This window comes from Pezoporus flaviventris, unplaced genomic scaffold (genome assembly GCF_033815535.1).
Source record: "Pezoporus flaviventris isolate CSIRO_AGI_PZ_B2104156 unplaced genomic scaffold, CSIRO_AGI_Pfla_v1 ptg000105l, whole genome shotgun sequence".
Lineage (NCBI taxonomy): Eukaryota > Metazoa > Chordata > Aves > Psittaciformes > Psittacidae > Pezoporus > Pezoporus flaviventris.
This window is the reverse complement of record NW_026892653.1, coordinates 653,095-666,607: the sequence shown is the minus strand read 5'-3', so window position 1 is coordinate 666,607 and position 13,513 is coordinate 653,095. Positions and strand designations below refer to the sequence as shown.

At 58.6% G+C, this 13,513-nt stretch overlaps 1 protein-coding gene across 3 annotated transcripts in view; it reads left to right on the top strand.

The window, feature by feature from the left end:
- Positions 1-13,513, top strand: part of ZFPM1 (zinc finger protein, FOG family member 1) — a 33,668-nt gene that overhangs the window by 17,212 nt on the left and 2,943 nt on the right. For all 3 annotated transcript variants that reach the window (XM_061477385.1, XM_061477384.1, XM_061477386.1), the window contains 6 exons: positions 8,376-8,509; positions 10,612-10,714; positions 11,921-12,133; positions 12,269-12,493; positions 13,122-13,217; positions 13,365-13,508. In XM_061477385.1, coding sequence (XP_061333369.1) covers positions 8,376-8,509; positions 10,612-10,714; positions 11,921-12,133; positions 12,269-12,493; positions 13,122-13,217; positions 13,365-13,508 — 915 coding nt within the window. The remainder of the gene's footprint in view (positions 1-8,375; positions 8,510-10,611; positions 10,715-11,920; positions 12,134-12,268; positions 12,494-13,121; positions 13,218-13,364; positions 13,509-13,513) is intronic.

Genomic DNA, 13,513 nt, shown 5'->3' with positions numbered 1-13,513 from the left:
CCCTGGATGCAGCAGCACGTGATGGGACGGGGTGACCCTGATGCAGGGCAGTGATTGCCTCTCAGTGATGGATGCAGCAGGGCAGGGGTGGTCCCAGTGTGTCCCCAAGGCCACCAGGCTCCCGCATGGGTGATGGATAGGCACTGGGAACTACCGGCTGCAGCACACGTGCTCCTGCAGCTGCCCAAATCCCCACGGCCCGGCAGGGAGCCATGGCCCCGCTCCCCCTTCCTGCCCCATCCAAGGGGAAGCTCTCGCCGGCCCCGCTGATATCCCAGCCCTTCCTGCGTGCCGGGCAGGAAGGAGCTACGAGGCCTCCCCAGCTCCTTCTTATCTGCTCCCCAGCCCTTTGGCCCCTGCACTGCCGGGCCCCCTGCTCCACCGCATCCCAATAGGGATGGGGCTTCCATGGGTGCCCCCATACTGAGGGGTGACAGCACTGCACAGCCCTTTATCCCAACAGCTCCATCAACCACGGGGTCCCCAAAAGGGACCACGAAGCCTTGGCTGTGACCGTGCTTCCCCCTTCCCCCTCTTCCCTCTCCGGAGCGGGTTATTTGCATTCTTTATGTAAAAGAGATTTTATTATCGCCTTCTCCCAGCCCATCTCTATTCTGGTAATTGGAGTGGTATTAATTTCTGTGTGGCTGGGAGTTGATGGCGGTCCGGCGATGCTGCAGCGATAGGGTGTTCCTTTCGCACCAACCGCCGCGATAGCCCGTCTATCAGGCGCTCTGCAGGCTCTGCACTTATCAGGGATGGAGCTGGCAAAAAGGGAAACTCTGAGCAGCCTGAATTTTCTTTTTTATCTGGCAGGATCCGCCGTATGTCAGCAGTGGCAGCTGTGAAGATGCAGCACATTGAGGCGGGGGGGGGACAAGCAGGCTGCTCCAGGCGCCTTTGTTCGCACCCTGAGGGGTCTCCCCTTCCTCTGGCTCTTTTTTGGGGGCTACAGGGTCACTCCCCACTATGGCTTTGCTCTCTGGGTCTCCAAAACTGGGTGCGCTGCTGTGCCAGAGGCTGGGCAGTGTCAGGATGTGGCATTCCAAGACCTCACCGTGGGGCTCCTTGGTCCCACGGGTCAGTGAGGGATAGGGAGTGTTGTATTATCTTTGCAATGATCTTGTTCACTGGAGAGAGCTGCTGCTCACCCGTCTGATATGCAAATCCCCAGGGGCTGTGGGCTGTGGGCCGTGATCCTCAGCTTGGGAGCCTTTACCCCTTCAGCTGGGGTGCTTGGTTCTGCTTCCTGACAGGGTCCTGGGATGGGCCGTGGCCGTGCCTCATGCTCATCCTCTGATGGGCTGGGGAGGAGATGTTCGTCCTCCCCAGATCCCCTTCGCCACATCCCCAGCAGTGCCTCTCTTCCATGCCCATCTTTCCCACTCGTTTTTGTTTGCTCTGGAGCAGGGCCGGTAGCAGAGACCTTTGGGAGCACCCGCAGCCCCTGGCTCCCATCCCAGGGCTGTCGCATCCCACCCCATCCCTGCCTGGCCAACCTCACCAAGTCCAGCCAATTTTCCCAGAGAACTAAGGTGAAAAGTTCCAACAAATTCCATGAATGTGGTGTTAGGACAAGGGGGGTGGAGGAGAGCAGAGTCCTGCCGAGGGACAAGCTGCTCAACCGCTTTACGAGACACTGGAGAATCCCTCACCAGGCACTGCAGCCCCAGGGAAGCCCTGATGGCACTTGCCTTTCTGCAAGGTGGGATGAAGCTTTTTGCTGTTGTCCCTGTGGGGACATTGACAGGGCCAAGAGAGGGAAGGGATGGAGCAGACAGGGCCAAACCCAGGGTTGTTCTTTGCCTTGTCCCCCAGTGGCGATGTCTCACCACCCTCCCTCAAACAGCAGCAGCTGCTCCCGGGGGGATCCCTCACTCCTTTTCCTACATCAGCATCACCATTTGGGTCTCCATAAAGATTCCCACCTTGCTGAGCCCCATCAGAACAGAAACTCATCCCTGGCGGTGTTCAAGGCCAGGTTGGATGGAGCCTTGGGTGACATGGTTCAGTGTGAGGTGTCCCTGCCCATGCCAGGGGGCTGGAACTGGATGATCTCAAGGTCCTTTCCAACCCAAACCATTCTGTGATTCTCATCTGTTCATGGCTTTATTTAATAGCTCCCAGGCAGTAACGACGCCTCTGGGTTAATTACAGAGCGTGGCACAGGTCCACCTCTCAGGACTGACCACGAACCCCAAACCCACCCTGACCACCAGCCCCGCATGCGGGTATCGCGATGGCACAGACCCATCCCCTATGGCTTTTTGGGTGCATCTAATTAAAACCACGAACTTTGTCAACTCTCCCCCCGCCTCCCCCTTTGCCTTCGGTTGTGTTTATCTGCGCCGCGACTCCTACCCGAGTAATCTCCGTCTGCCCGGAGCGTGTCTGCAAACCTCAAGGTTTATTATCGGGACGAGCAGGGCACGAGGAGGACGGCTCATCCGGATGGCCGTCTCCGCGCCGCGTCTCCCCCTTTCCCCTCTGTTTTGAGTGGGTGGCAAAAGTTATTCCAGCTATTCCTTTTTATCGCCGGGAGCCCGGCTGAGCAGCTATCGCTGTTTGGGTTAGATTGTTGTGGGATGGGGGAAGATTGGGTTTGGGGGAGTCTCCTGCTGTGCTGCAAACTATCCCCTGTGCTGCTTGTGTCAGCAAAGGCAGACAATGAAGGCAGAAGGATGGAGGGTGTCGCAGCAGTGACACCTGTCCTGGACTGGAGATATGGAAGGGGACACTGTCCCTGCTGGGGTTTGTGTCCCTGACATCAGTCTGGCCTCTGTGCGGGGACACTGGAAGGTGGAGGGATGGCCAGGATGGGTTTGGGGATGTTGCTGAGTGGAAGGATGCTCAGAACAGTCTGGAATAACTCCTGGGCTGCAGGGATGCTTAGGCTGGTTTAGGGACACTGGTGTGGTGCAGGGATGCTCAAATGGGTTTCATTTGCGGACATTCCTGGGATGCAGGGATGCTCAGGCTACTTTGAGGACATTGCTGAGTGGAAGGATGTTCAGATCCGCTTGGGGATACTGCTGGGATGCAGGGATGCTCAGGTTGCTTTGAGGACACTGCCAGTGTGGGGGGACACCCATACACAGCGTGGCAGGGAAACCCCTGCATCGAGCAGCACCTGAATGATGTTGAGAGGTGCAGGCAGTGTCCCCTCCCAGCTCTGTCCCAGTCCTTTCCCTTGGGAAGGAGAAAAATCTCATGTACTTGTGGAGAGAGCCCTGAGGGCAATGCTGCCAGGCTCACTGTGACTGACAGCCGTCAATCACTGCTGCCTTGCCGCTCTGCACTGGGCTGGAGCTGAGGACCAGTGGGGTTTGTGTGCAAAGCCAAGCTCGCACCCTGCTCCTGCCCAGTGCTGAGGAGTGACCCCCCCTTGTGGTCCCCTCCTCCTTTCCGGAGGGGATATCTACCCTCTGCATCAGCTCCAGGGGCCCCTTCACTCCCCTTCCTCCCCCTTCCCAGCTTCCTGCCCCCCCCCCCCCCCCCCAGCACATCCCTACCCGCTGCTTGGTACCAGCCTGGGCAGAGTCGGGGGGTCCCAGCAGCCCTGTGACTGGGGGTGAGCAGGGACAGGGGGTCCCTGGCACAGGGGTCCAGCCAGCCTGGGAGAGCTGGGAGGTATTCTTCCTTCCCATCCTCCCTGAGTGCTTTCTGATGTTGTTCCCAGTGTTAATTCCTGTCCCCATACCCGTGGGTATGGCTCACTTTTATTATCCAGGGTAGGGACCCTCTTGTGACAGGGACCCCTGGGGATGGGGACCCCCTCAATGCCACATCCCCGCAGGGCTCAGCAACACCCCAAACTCAAACGTCCCGGGGACGTTATCAGGACGCATCCTGCTGGGGCAGGGCACCCTGGCTTACATGGGGCATAAGGGAAGGGCGATCCCGGAGTGACGCGTGGCAAGGCTGGTGCCAGCACCTGCCAGCTGTGCAGCACAGCTGGCGAGCGGGTGCCTGGCCCTCTCTGGGGTGCAGCACCTCCTGGGTGCCATGGTCCCCCCTTTTCCCTGGGCGCTGGGAGGTGCAGCTCTGCTCTCCGAGGTAGGTCACAGCTCCTCTATTAACCAGGGGCAGGGTTCAGCCTGATAAAGATTTGCTTTTGTACTCTGTCAAAAAGGAAATCAATAAATGGCAGGCGATGGGCAGGACTGATAAAGGCAGAAATCTCCCCTCAGCTCCTGCCATGCCAGGGCACTGGGGTGCCCCCTCTGCACCCAAAAGCCCGGGGAGGGGGGCAGAGCCCAGCTCTCCCATAACCATCCCCTCCCAGGCCATGGCAGCTCAGCCACAGCAACCCCAGGCTGAGCCTAAGCAGGCGCAGCCCAGCAAGGCTCGAATTGAAACCCTCCTCGCTCCTTTGTCGTCCCCAAGGCTGCCCTGATTACTCGAGCACCCGGGACGGCAAAGCCGGGATAATCTCCTTAGCCCCTTTGGAGAGATTTCCCTTTGTGAGCGGAGGTGAAGAGTGGAGATGCTGCGTGTTCGCAGCTTAAGACTCTTCCCAATCGGCTCCCTCCATCTTATCGGAGCGGTGCCATCACATCATTTCACTAGTTGAGTTGTCAGGATTTATTCCTTCCGCCGCGCACTCACTGCTTCTAAAAACAGCAGCTGGGGCGTGCAGCAGGGCCAGGGCTGCTGTGGGAGACGGGGCAGCTCCAGCTCCGCTTTCCCCTCGGGATGTTGGGTACCAATGGATGGATGGATAGATGGATGGATGGATGGATCCATCCTCCCTCCCCTTAGGGGTTGCCATGCCATAGGGACATCCCAGACATGCTGGGATGGGAGCAGAGATTCCCCATTCATCCCTGTTCCCCTTGGGTTCATGTGGGGGCTGTACCTGGTGTTGTGGTCCCCCCCAGCGAGGGCTGGCAGCTCCTGGGGCCAGGCACAAAGCGCTGTATTAATAGGAGCAGCGCGGCTGATGCTGGGATGTGGTCCCGTGACATCCCGATAGCAGTATTTATCCAGATAGTATCCAGGCAGCTGCAAACACTGTGGGGACCTCCAAGCCTGGATCCCTGCCGAAGGGCAGAGCCCATCATTCGGATTGGATTAAAGTCACACCAGTGCAGTTGGTGCAAAGGGGGTGCAGGAGTTGGTTGGGATGGGATGGGTGGGTTTGCCCAGGGCTGTGTGGGCCCTCTCTTCTGTTTCCTATTGTTGCTTCCACAAGGAAAGCAAATGTGGGTGCATGGATGCAGCTGCGCCTCTGGAGCATCAGGAGCAAAGGCAGGTGGCTGCAGGAGTGCATCCTTGCCCAGCAGCACTATTTCCCTGGCCATAAGGATGCTGTGGGTCGCCTTGCGGATGGGCTCTTATAGATGTTCCTCACACCCTGGTCCTGTGTTCACCCTGTCTTGCGTGGCAGTGCCTCACATGCAGGCCTGCAGGTTTCCTCCCTTCCTGGACCCCACAGGTCCAGGGGGACTCTGATGCCAGCCCTGCCTCCCCAGCCATTGATCGCCCCATGCGTGGCCGTGGTGTGATGACAGGATTAATCTTTGCTCTCCAGCACAGCTCAGCCTGTTTCTTTGAAATCTCTCGATGGGGAGATAAGCCGAGGTGCAGTGTGGGGCGAGCAGGCGCTCTCAGTCCCTGGGGCCAAGGAGCAGCCCCAGCGCTCCGTGTTTCAGACGTGGGGCAGAGCACTGGGGTCCATGCCGTGCACCTGGCTCACCGGGGGCTTTTCCCCTCCCTCCTTCCTTCCTTCCTGCTGCTTTTCTTCACGACACAAAGCAAACAGCCGCGTCCCTGCCCAATTTGGTTAATGATCAGGGAGATAAACGTGCCGCGATAACCGGGGCACTGCCTGGCTGGGACTGATGGCCAGAGGAGATACCCGGGGCGGTGTTCACCTGCCGGGGGGATCCCGCAGGGAGGCAGCACCGGAGCCGGGCCTGCTCCTGTGGACTTTGCTCCTTGCCGGGCACCCCATGGGCTGGCACCAGCAATTCCCAACTCCGCAAGGCTGCAGGCAGGGGGACGCAGCTGAACCCGGTGCTGTTGGAACGTGGGGACGTGGATCGCTTGCTTTGGGCTTTGTTACCAAGTGTGGACAATGTGCCGGGCTGTGCCATCCTGGCTTGGCATCGTTTCCCCTTTCCAATGGAGAACTAAAGCAATACCACGTGCTTACTTTGGAAAATCCCCTTTTTCCTCCTCTTTTTCCTTGCTCTATTGATGTGGGTGCAGCCGGTGCTTCAGGGGCTGTGGCAGCATCCCTGTCTGGGCACAGGGACACCCATCCAGATGGAGACCCGCTGGATGGGGTTCACCACATCACGTTTTCGGGGTGACAGTGGTGCATTGGGCCAGTGGCCAGTGCCATGGCCACCGGGCGCTGGTGGGGAGCGGGGCCAGCTCCGGCGGCACTATTTTTGTCCCCCTGTCTGGAACGGTTTTGTCTTTATCAGCGCCTGCGTGTTTTCTCTGCTGGGGATTGATACACAGAAGATGAAGTGCTCTGACATGGGAAGTGTCAGGCGAACGCTCTTATCTTGGAGACATGGTCTCCTGACCCAAACGCTGCTGATTACCAGTGAGACGGGGGGAAGGAGGGGCAAAAGGGGGGGCACGGAGGGGTGGGGGGGGGGGGAAGTGGCGGTTGGGCTCTGCTCCCCAAAAGCAGCCAGGCTGTACAGAGGGGAGACACCACTATTAGGAATGTGGGGCTTTTCTTCCCGGCTCCGGTGATAAGGGATGCTGGGAATGTGATGGAGGGGCTAAAGGGAGCCTGGCAGCCCAGTGGCACATCAGGAGTAAGGTGTTGGAATCGTGGAGCAATGAGCACTGAGCTGAGCACTGACTGCCCTGCTCAGCCCTGAGGCCTCGGTGATGACCACATCCTGCTCGGTGGCTCTGCTTCCTGCCTGCCCCCCTCACCCCGGTCTTTCACATGAAGGGCTGCTGCTGCCTCTTGGCATTGGTTTGTGCCAGGGAATAAATCCCATTGGCTCCTTGAAGGCCTCAGCCCTCCTCCTTGTCTTATCCTGCGGTGGAGCCGGGGGTGCTGGGCAGGGGGATGCCAGGAAAATGGGGCAGGGGGATGGCAGGGATGCAGGACGGGCAGAGCCAGCACTGTGCTCACTCCCAAACCGCTTTGATGGGGATGAAATCCTGACTGAAGAGAGCAGGGATCCCTACGGAGCATCCAGCTCCAAACCAGCACCAAGGGCTTCCAAGCTGAAGGCACTGAGGGCAGGAGGTGCTGTGGGAAGGGGAGGCAGGAGCCCTGCCTGTACCCCAGCAGGGCACTGCTGCTGCAGGCAGAGCACATCTCATTCACCAGCATGTGTTGGAGGCTGTGGCATGGGGATGGAGGGTGGCTCAGGGATGATCCTTGGGGATCTCTAAGACCTTTGCAGCCTTTCCTCCATCCCACCCACCAGTGGGGAGCAGGTTTTGCCAAGGGGCACCAGTTGATCCCCTGGGACACAACTGGAAACACATCCCTGGTGGCACAAGGCATCCTTGGTGAGCAGAGCTCACCTATGGGTGACGCTGGGATGCAGGTGATCTCAGGTACCGCCAACCCATGCTCACCACCCAGACACTCACCTTAACTCACCCTATTGCTGACAGGATCCAGATGTCAGCTGGGCTAATAAACACATCAGATTTCAATCTCCGCAGCCATGGGATCGCTTTATCCTCCCTGTGCTCCCAGCTCTGAAAGCAATTTTGCCTTCAGACCAGCCCACAGGACCCGAGCCCTGGCTGCATCTACTTCAGTGCCCTCAGAGACGGGGCATGGGGCTTTAGGGGGCTCTTCTCCCTGCTATGGTCATGGGGGGAGCCCCACTTCTGCCCCAGAGCACCCTGGGGTGGTAGGAGCCTGCCTGGCTGCAGATGGGTGCCCAGGGCCTCACTGGTGGCCTGGTGTTCGGCTCACTGTCCTTAGGGAGCATCACGGGTTTTGGGGTGCAGCATCCAGCTCCTTGTGCTGTACAGCGAGGGGCAGCCAGCACACATCCATCTGCGTATTGGTTACCTGCCATCTTATCTGCGCTCCAAAAGACAAAGGCACAGTTAAAACATTTTAGAGCAGCCTTCATAGCGTATTAACATGTTATCTAACCCATTAAACCAGAGGCTTATCAGATAATCAAAGCCATTAAGCCCTGAAGCTGCTTCAACTTTGGGTGCTGGGATGGGAAATACTTCTTCCGCTCCACCACTGTGCTGTGCCCGGACCCCCCGGTGAGCAGCTGGATGCCTCCCACCCATTAGGGACACCAGGGGCACCCACCAGCAGCTCCAGGCTCCAGATGGGCGCCCACATCCCTATGGAGCTGCCATGGGCCGTGGGTCTGGCTGGGGGGCATCGCGGTGATGCTGTGCCTGTCTCCCCACAGATGAGCTGGACCAGGTTGTGCAGGATGGGGAGAGGCAGGTGCGAACCCGCAGGAGCCTCCCCGAGGGCTTCTCCTGGGGACCCTTCCAGGGCAGCATCCACAGCGAGCTGTCATCACCCAGGCACAGTGACACGGTAAGGAGCACTGCCGTGGAATGGTGGTGAGGAAGGGCCTGAGGAAAGGAGGGGTTTAGAAGAGGGGTTGGTTTAAAAGGGATCAAGCTCCTGGGGATCTCCAGATTTGGGTGTCCGGAAGGTTTCCGTGCCGTACACTGCCCATCGTCCCGAGATCAGAGCATCAAAGCAGGCAGGGAGATGGGATGCTGGCTGTCCCCTCTGGTCCCCTCCTGCACAAGCAGGCTGTGTGGTGGTACCTGTATCCTTGAAGAAGGGATGGCATCGGGGTTTCCCACCCGAAATCTGCTCCTGAGGGACTCTGGTTGTGCCAGGAAAGCACCAGGACTCTGCAGCACAGGAGAGGAGGCAGTGGAGGACGTAGGTGGCTGGTGGTGGCAGGAGCATGACAGGGACTTGAGTCTGCACATGGGTGTGTTGGAAGCACTGGGTCCTCACATCCCAGCCACATCCTTGCCCCTGTATCCCCCCGTGCCACACGCAGACAGCTCCATCCCAGGATCTTCAAGGCTGGAGAATCCCTCCCAGTCTCCATCCCCACCTCCTCCTTTCACCCTCTTTTTTTTTTCTTCCCTTCCCTTTTTTTTTTAGCCCAGGCCCGTTTATCTTTGCTGAATTAAATCCTTGATTAACCCTTATCTGCCCAGTTTGGCTCCCTATCTCCTGGTTGGCGCCGTGTGTCCAGACACCCGGTACAGGATGATTGATTTCTTAAAGATATGCGCAGCTTTTTTCTGATACTTCATTTATTGTCTAAATATTTTTGCTCCCATTTCAGCAGCTCCCTTATCGAGCCTGGCTGATGATTCCCAGCCCTGCTCTCCTCCGCCACTCGCCTCCCTCCCTATCTCTTGCTCGGGAAAGCGAGGAAGGAATCGCAGCCCCATCCCTGATACAGGCTGTCGCCCCCAGGTTCCTTCGTCTTTGTTGCTGACGGCAGGAGAGGGCATGCAAGGGGGTCTCCCCCAGCTCCTGCCCAAGCTCTGCTCTTCATCCCCATGTGGGAAGTTAGCTCATCCGAGTGGGAAGTGGGAACACTGGGTGGCTTTAATGTCTCTGTGGCATGAAGCATCATGGGTGCCCATTGGTGCACTGGTGGAGGAGGAGGAGGAAGAAGGCTTCCTGCTTCCCCAGCCAGTCCCACGAGGCTCCCCCAACACATCCTTGCTCCATCAGGTGCACATGAGAATGCCAAGGGACCCCGGAGCTCCACGTGCTGGCTGTCCCCCCACTCCATCCCTGCTCTGCTGACCCCCCCACCAGGGCACCCAGCCCTAGGGTGATGCCCACAGAGGGGGACAGTGAGGGCACGGGGCTGTTCCGATAACGCCCTCCCAGCGGATGCGGAGCAGATAGGGTTTCCGATGGTTATCGTGCCGGTGCAGAGAGGAGACACTGACCTCTTTGTTCCAGGGAGAACAAGGAAGGGCTTGACGCAGAGGCTGGGGCCGCCAAAGGGAGCTGGGCCAGGCACCCTGGGGTGCTGGGAGCGCCTTTGGGGTGGTGGGAGCACCCTGGGGTGCTGCAGGTGCCTCCCTCCATTGGGGGTACCCATAGTTCCCACCGTTGTAGAGCAAGAGCTCCACAGGGATCCATCCTCATCTCCCACAAAGAGGGGCCACCGCAGTGCCGGAGGGTGCTCAGCGCATGTGCCCCACCACCAGCACCCATCCCCGCGCCCCACGCAGGGAGGTGCCCAAGCCCCCAGCCCCATTTCCCACCCAGGCGGGTTCCTGCAGTTCACACGCGTGTGCGAGCGCCTTGCACACGCGTGTGCGCAGGGGTTATCAGGCTCCCAGCACCGCGCTCCTGCCGGCGATAAGGCCACAACCAGCTGCCACCGTCAGGCTGAGTCGGAGGGCTTAGAAATATTGGGATGAATAATTAGATTTCATATCGTTACGGCAGCAGCCATCAGAGGATCAGGCAGATTAATTCTAACACACACCCCCCCTGTTCTTTCTGGTCATTAATATTCATTAGAGATGCGGGAGGCAGAGCAGGGTGCGGGATGGGGGAGAGCACCATGACCCCCCCAGCCCAACTCAATCTCAGCCTGTTTTGGGGGGCGATGCTCACCCCACTCTCTCTGCTCTCAACAGAGCCCTCCCGTGACGCTGGTGCTGGAGGATGAGAGCTGCTGGCTGTCCCGCCTGCCCCTCGTGCCTGGAGAGCCCGATGCCAACACCGTCATCTACAGGAAGGGTTGGTACCGGTGCTGTGTGTCCCTGCACCCAGGGAGGGTTAATGGGGGGCACAGGCATGGTCATCTCAGTGCTTGGGTGATGGAAGGGGTCCTTGTCCCCCTCCATCTGCTCCTCCACATCCTCCGTGACCCATCACTGAGCATCACTGGGGCTTGCTCCCTATCACAGCCCTTCCTGGTTGGGATATGAGGATGGTCCCAGTGGCTTGTGCAAGCATTACTGCATGCTGCTGGGGCAGGACCCTTTGGAGAGGGTCCAGAGATGGGCACAAAAGTGATCCAAGGGATGGAGCACCTCTCCCATGAGGAAAGGCTGAGAAAGTTGGGGTTGTTCATCCTGGAGAAGACTTCAGGGAGGCTTTATTGAGGTCTTTCAGTTCCTAAAAGAGGCTTATCTCATATGAAAGATGGGATGAGACTTTATAGCGGGGTCTGTTGTGACAGGATGAGGGGTGATGGTTTTAAACTAGAGGAGAGAGATTCAGGCTGGATATAAGGAAGAAATTATTACAATGAAGGTGGCAAAACACTGCCACAGCTTGTCCAAAGAGGTGGTGGATGCTCCATCCCTGCAGACAGCCAAGGCTGGGTTGGATGTGTTGTTGGGCAACCTGGTCTAGATGAAGATGTCCCTGCTCATTGTAGGTTAGAACTACATAAGCTTTGAAGGTCCCTTCTAACCCAAACTGTGATACGGTTCTATGACTCAGTGCATGCATCATATAGGTGAAAGACTCAGTGTAAGCACTACTGCATGCAGTGGTGTAAGACTCGGTTTGGGCATTACTGCATGTATGGGTGCATGTATGGATGCATGTATAGGTGCATGTACAGGTGCGTGTATAGGTGCATGTATATGTGCATGTATGGGTGTATGTATAGGCACATGTATATGTGCATGTATGGGTGTATGTATAGGCATACGTATATGTGCATGTATGGGTGTATGTATAGGTGCATGTATGGGTGCATGTGTAGGTGCATGTATGGGTGTGTGTATAGGCTCATGTATAGGTGCATGGGTGCAAGCACCAGCGGGAGCAGCACTCGGGCACGGGCAGACACCGCCATCTCCAGGCAGACCTGGAGGAAGCACCAGGGACAGAGGGGACAGGCGAGCCCAGGTCCATGCAGGCAGCAACAGGATGGGGATGCCATGCTGACCATCACCCCGTTGTCCCCCATCCCTCCGTGTCCCCCCCAAGATGAAGCCCTGTGGTGCCGGACGACACGAGCCCTGCAGGAGGACGAGGTCTTGTGTGCCTTCGTGTTGGCGGAGCCGCTGGCCATCCCCAACCACCATGCAGTGACTGTGGAGCCCGGCGACTCACCATACCCGGCTGCACTGCACTCCGACATCCAGCTGCTGCCGCAGCAGGCAGGCATGGCCACCATCCTGGCCACGGCCATGGTCAACAGTGAGTCCTCATGGATGCGCAGCACTGGGAACGGGGACATGGTGCAGCCCCGTGGGGTGCCACCGCTGTGCCAGGCATCCCCAGCATGCCATTGAAGTGATGTATGTGCCCTCCTTGTCTCTTTTCCCTCCACAGAGGATGTTTTCCCATGCAAGGACTGTGGGATCTGGTACCGGAGCGAGCGCAACCTGCAAGCACACCTGATGTACTACTGTGCCAGCCGGCAGAGCGCCGGCTCGCCCGCCCTGGAGGAGAAGACCAAGGAGACCTACCCCAATGAGCGCATCTGCCCCTTCCCGCAGTGCAAGAAGAGCTGCCCCAGCGCCAGCTCCTTGGAGATACACATGCGGAGCCACAGTGGTATGACATGGTGTGGCTGCTGCAGCCTGGGGCATCAAACCACACACAGCGACCCCCAGAGCTGGTGTGGAGGGGCAGGGAGGATGTGGGGCTGCAGCGTGGTGACCAGTGATAGAGTCATAGAATCAACTGGGTTGGACAGATCAAGTCCAGTCTTTATCCCAGGACTGCAGCTAGCCCATGGCACTGAGGGCCTCGTCTCCACGGTGTGTGAACACTTGCAGGGACGGTGACTGCAGCCCTGCCCGGGGCAGCCTGTTCCAATGGCTGGAATACTGGGGAAGGAACTGTTCATCTCCATTTAAATCATCTCATCCCCATCTAAACCTGCCCTGGTGCAGCTTGAGGCCATTTTCTCTTGTCCTATCACTTGTTAGTTGGGAGAAGAGACCAGTCCCACCTCACGACAGCCTCCTGCCAGGCAGCTGTGGTTAGATGAGGTTCTTCCCCAGTTGGGTTACGGTTTGGGGCAGCTCACTTGTAGGTCTTCCCCCATGTCAGCCTTGTGAAGGTGGAAGGAGCATCCTGCTTCCCGCAGCCGTGCCCTCCTGGCTGGCCTTGCGGGGTGTCCCCACAGTCCCCATCCCCTTTCCCTCGGCACTGAGGTGTCTGCCTGTCCATCCCGCAGGAGAGCGGCCGTTCGTGTGCCTGATCTGCCTGTCCGCCTTCACCACGAAAGCCAACTGCGAGCGTCACCTCAAAGTGCACACTGACGGCCTGAACGGTGAGTGAGCGCCGCACGGCATCCTCCCGTGGGGACACCCCTGGCCCCATAGCACAGCATGGGGACAGGGATGCGTTCCCCACGGGTCTCTGCTCGCCCTGCTGAGTGCCGTCCTGCCTGCTCAGCCCAGCGCTGTGTTCCCTGCAGGGGTCTGCCATAGCTGCGGCTTCATCTCCACCACGAGGGACATCCTCTACAGCCACTTGGTCACCAACCACATGATCTGCCAGCCAAGCTCCAAGGGGGAGCTGTACTCACCGGGGACAGCCCTGGCTGCCACCAAACCCCATGGTGGG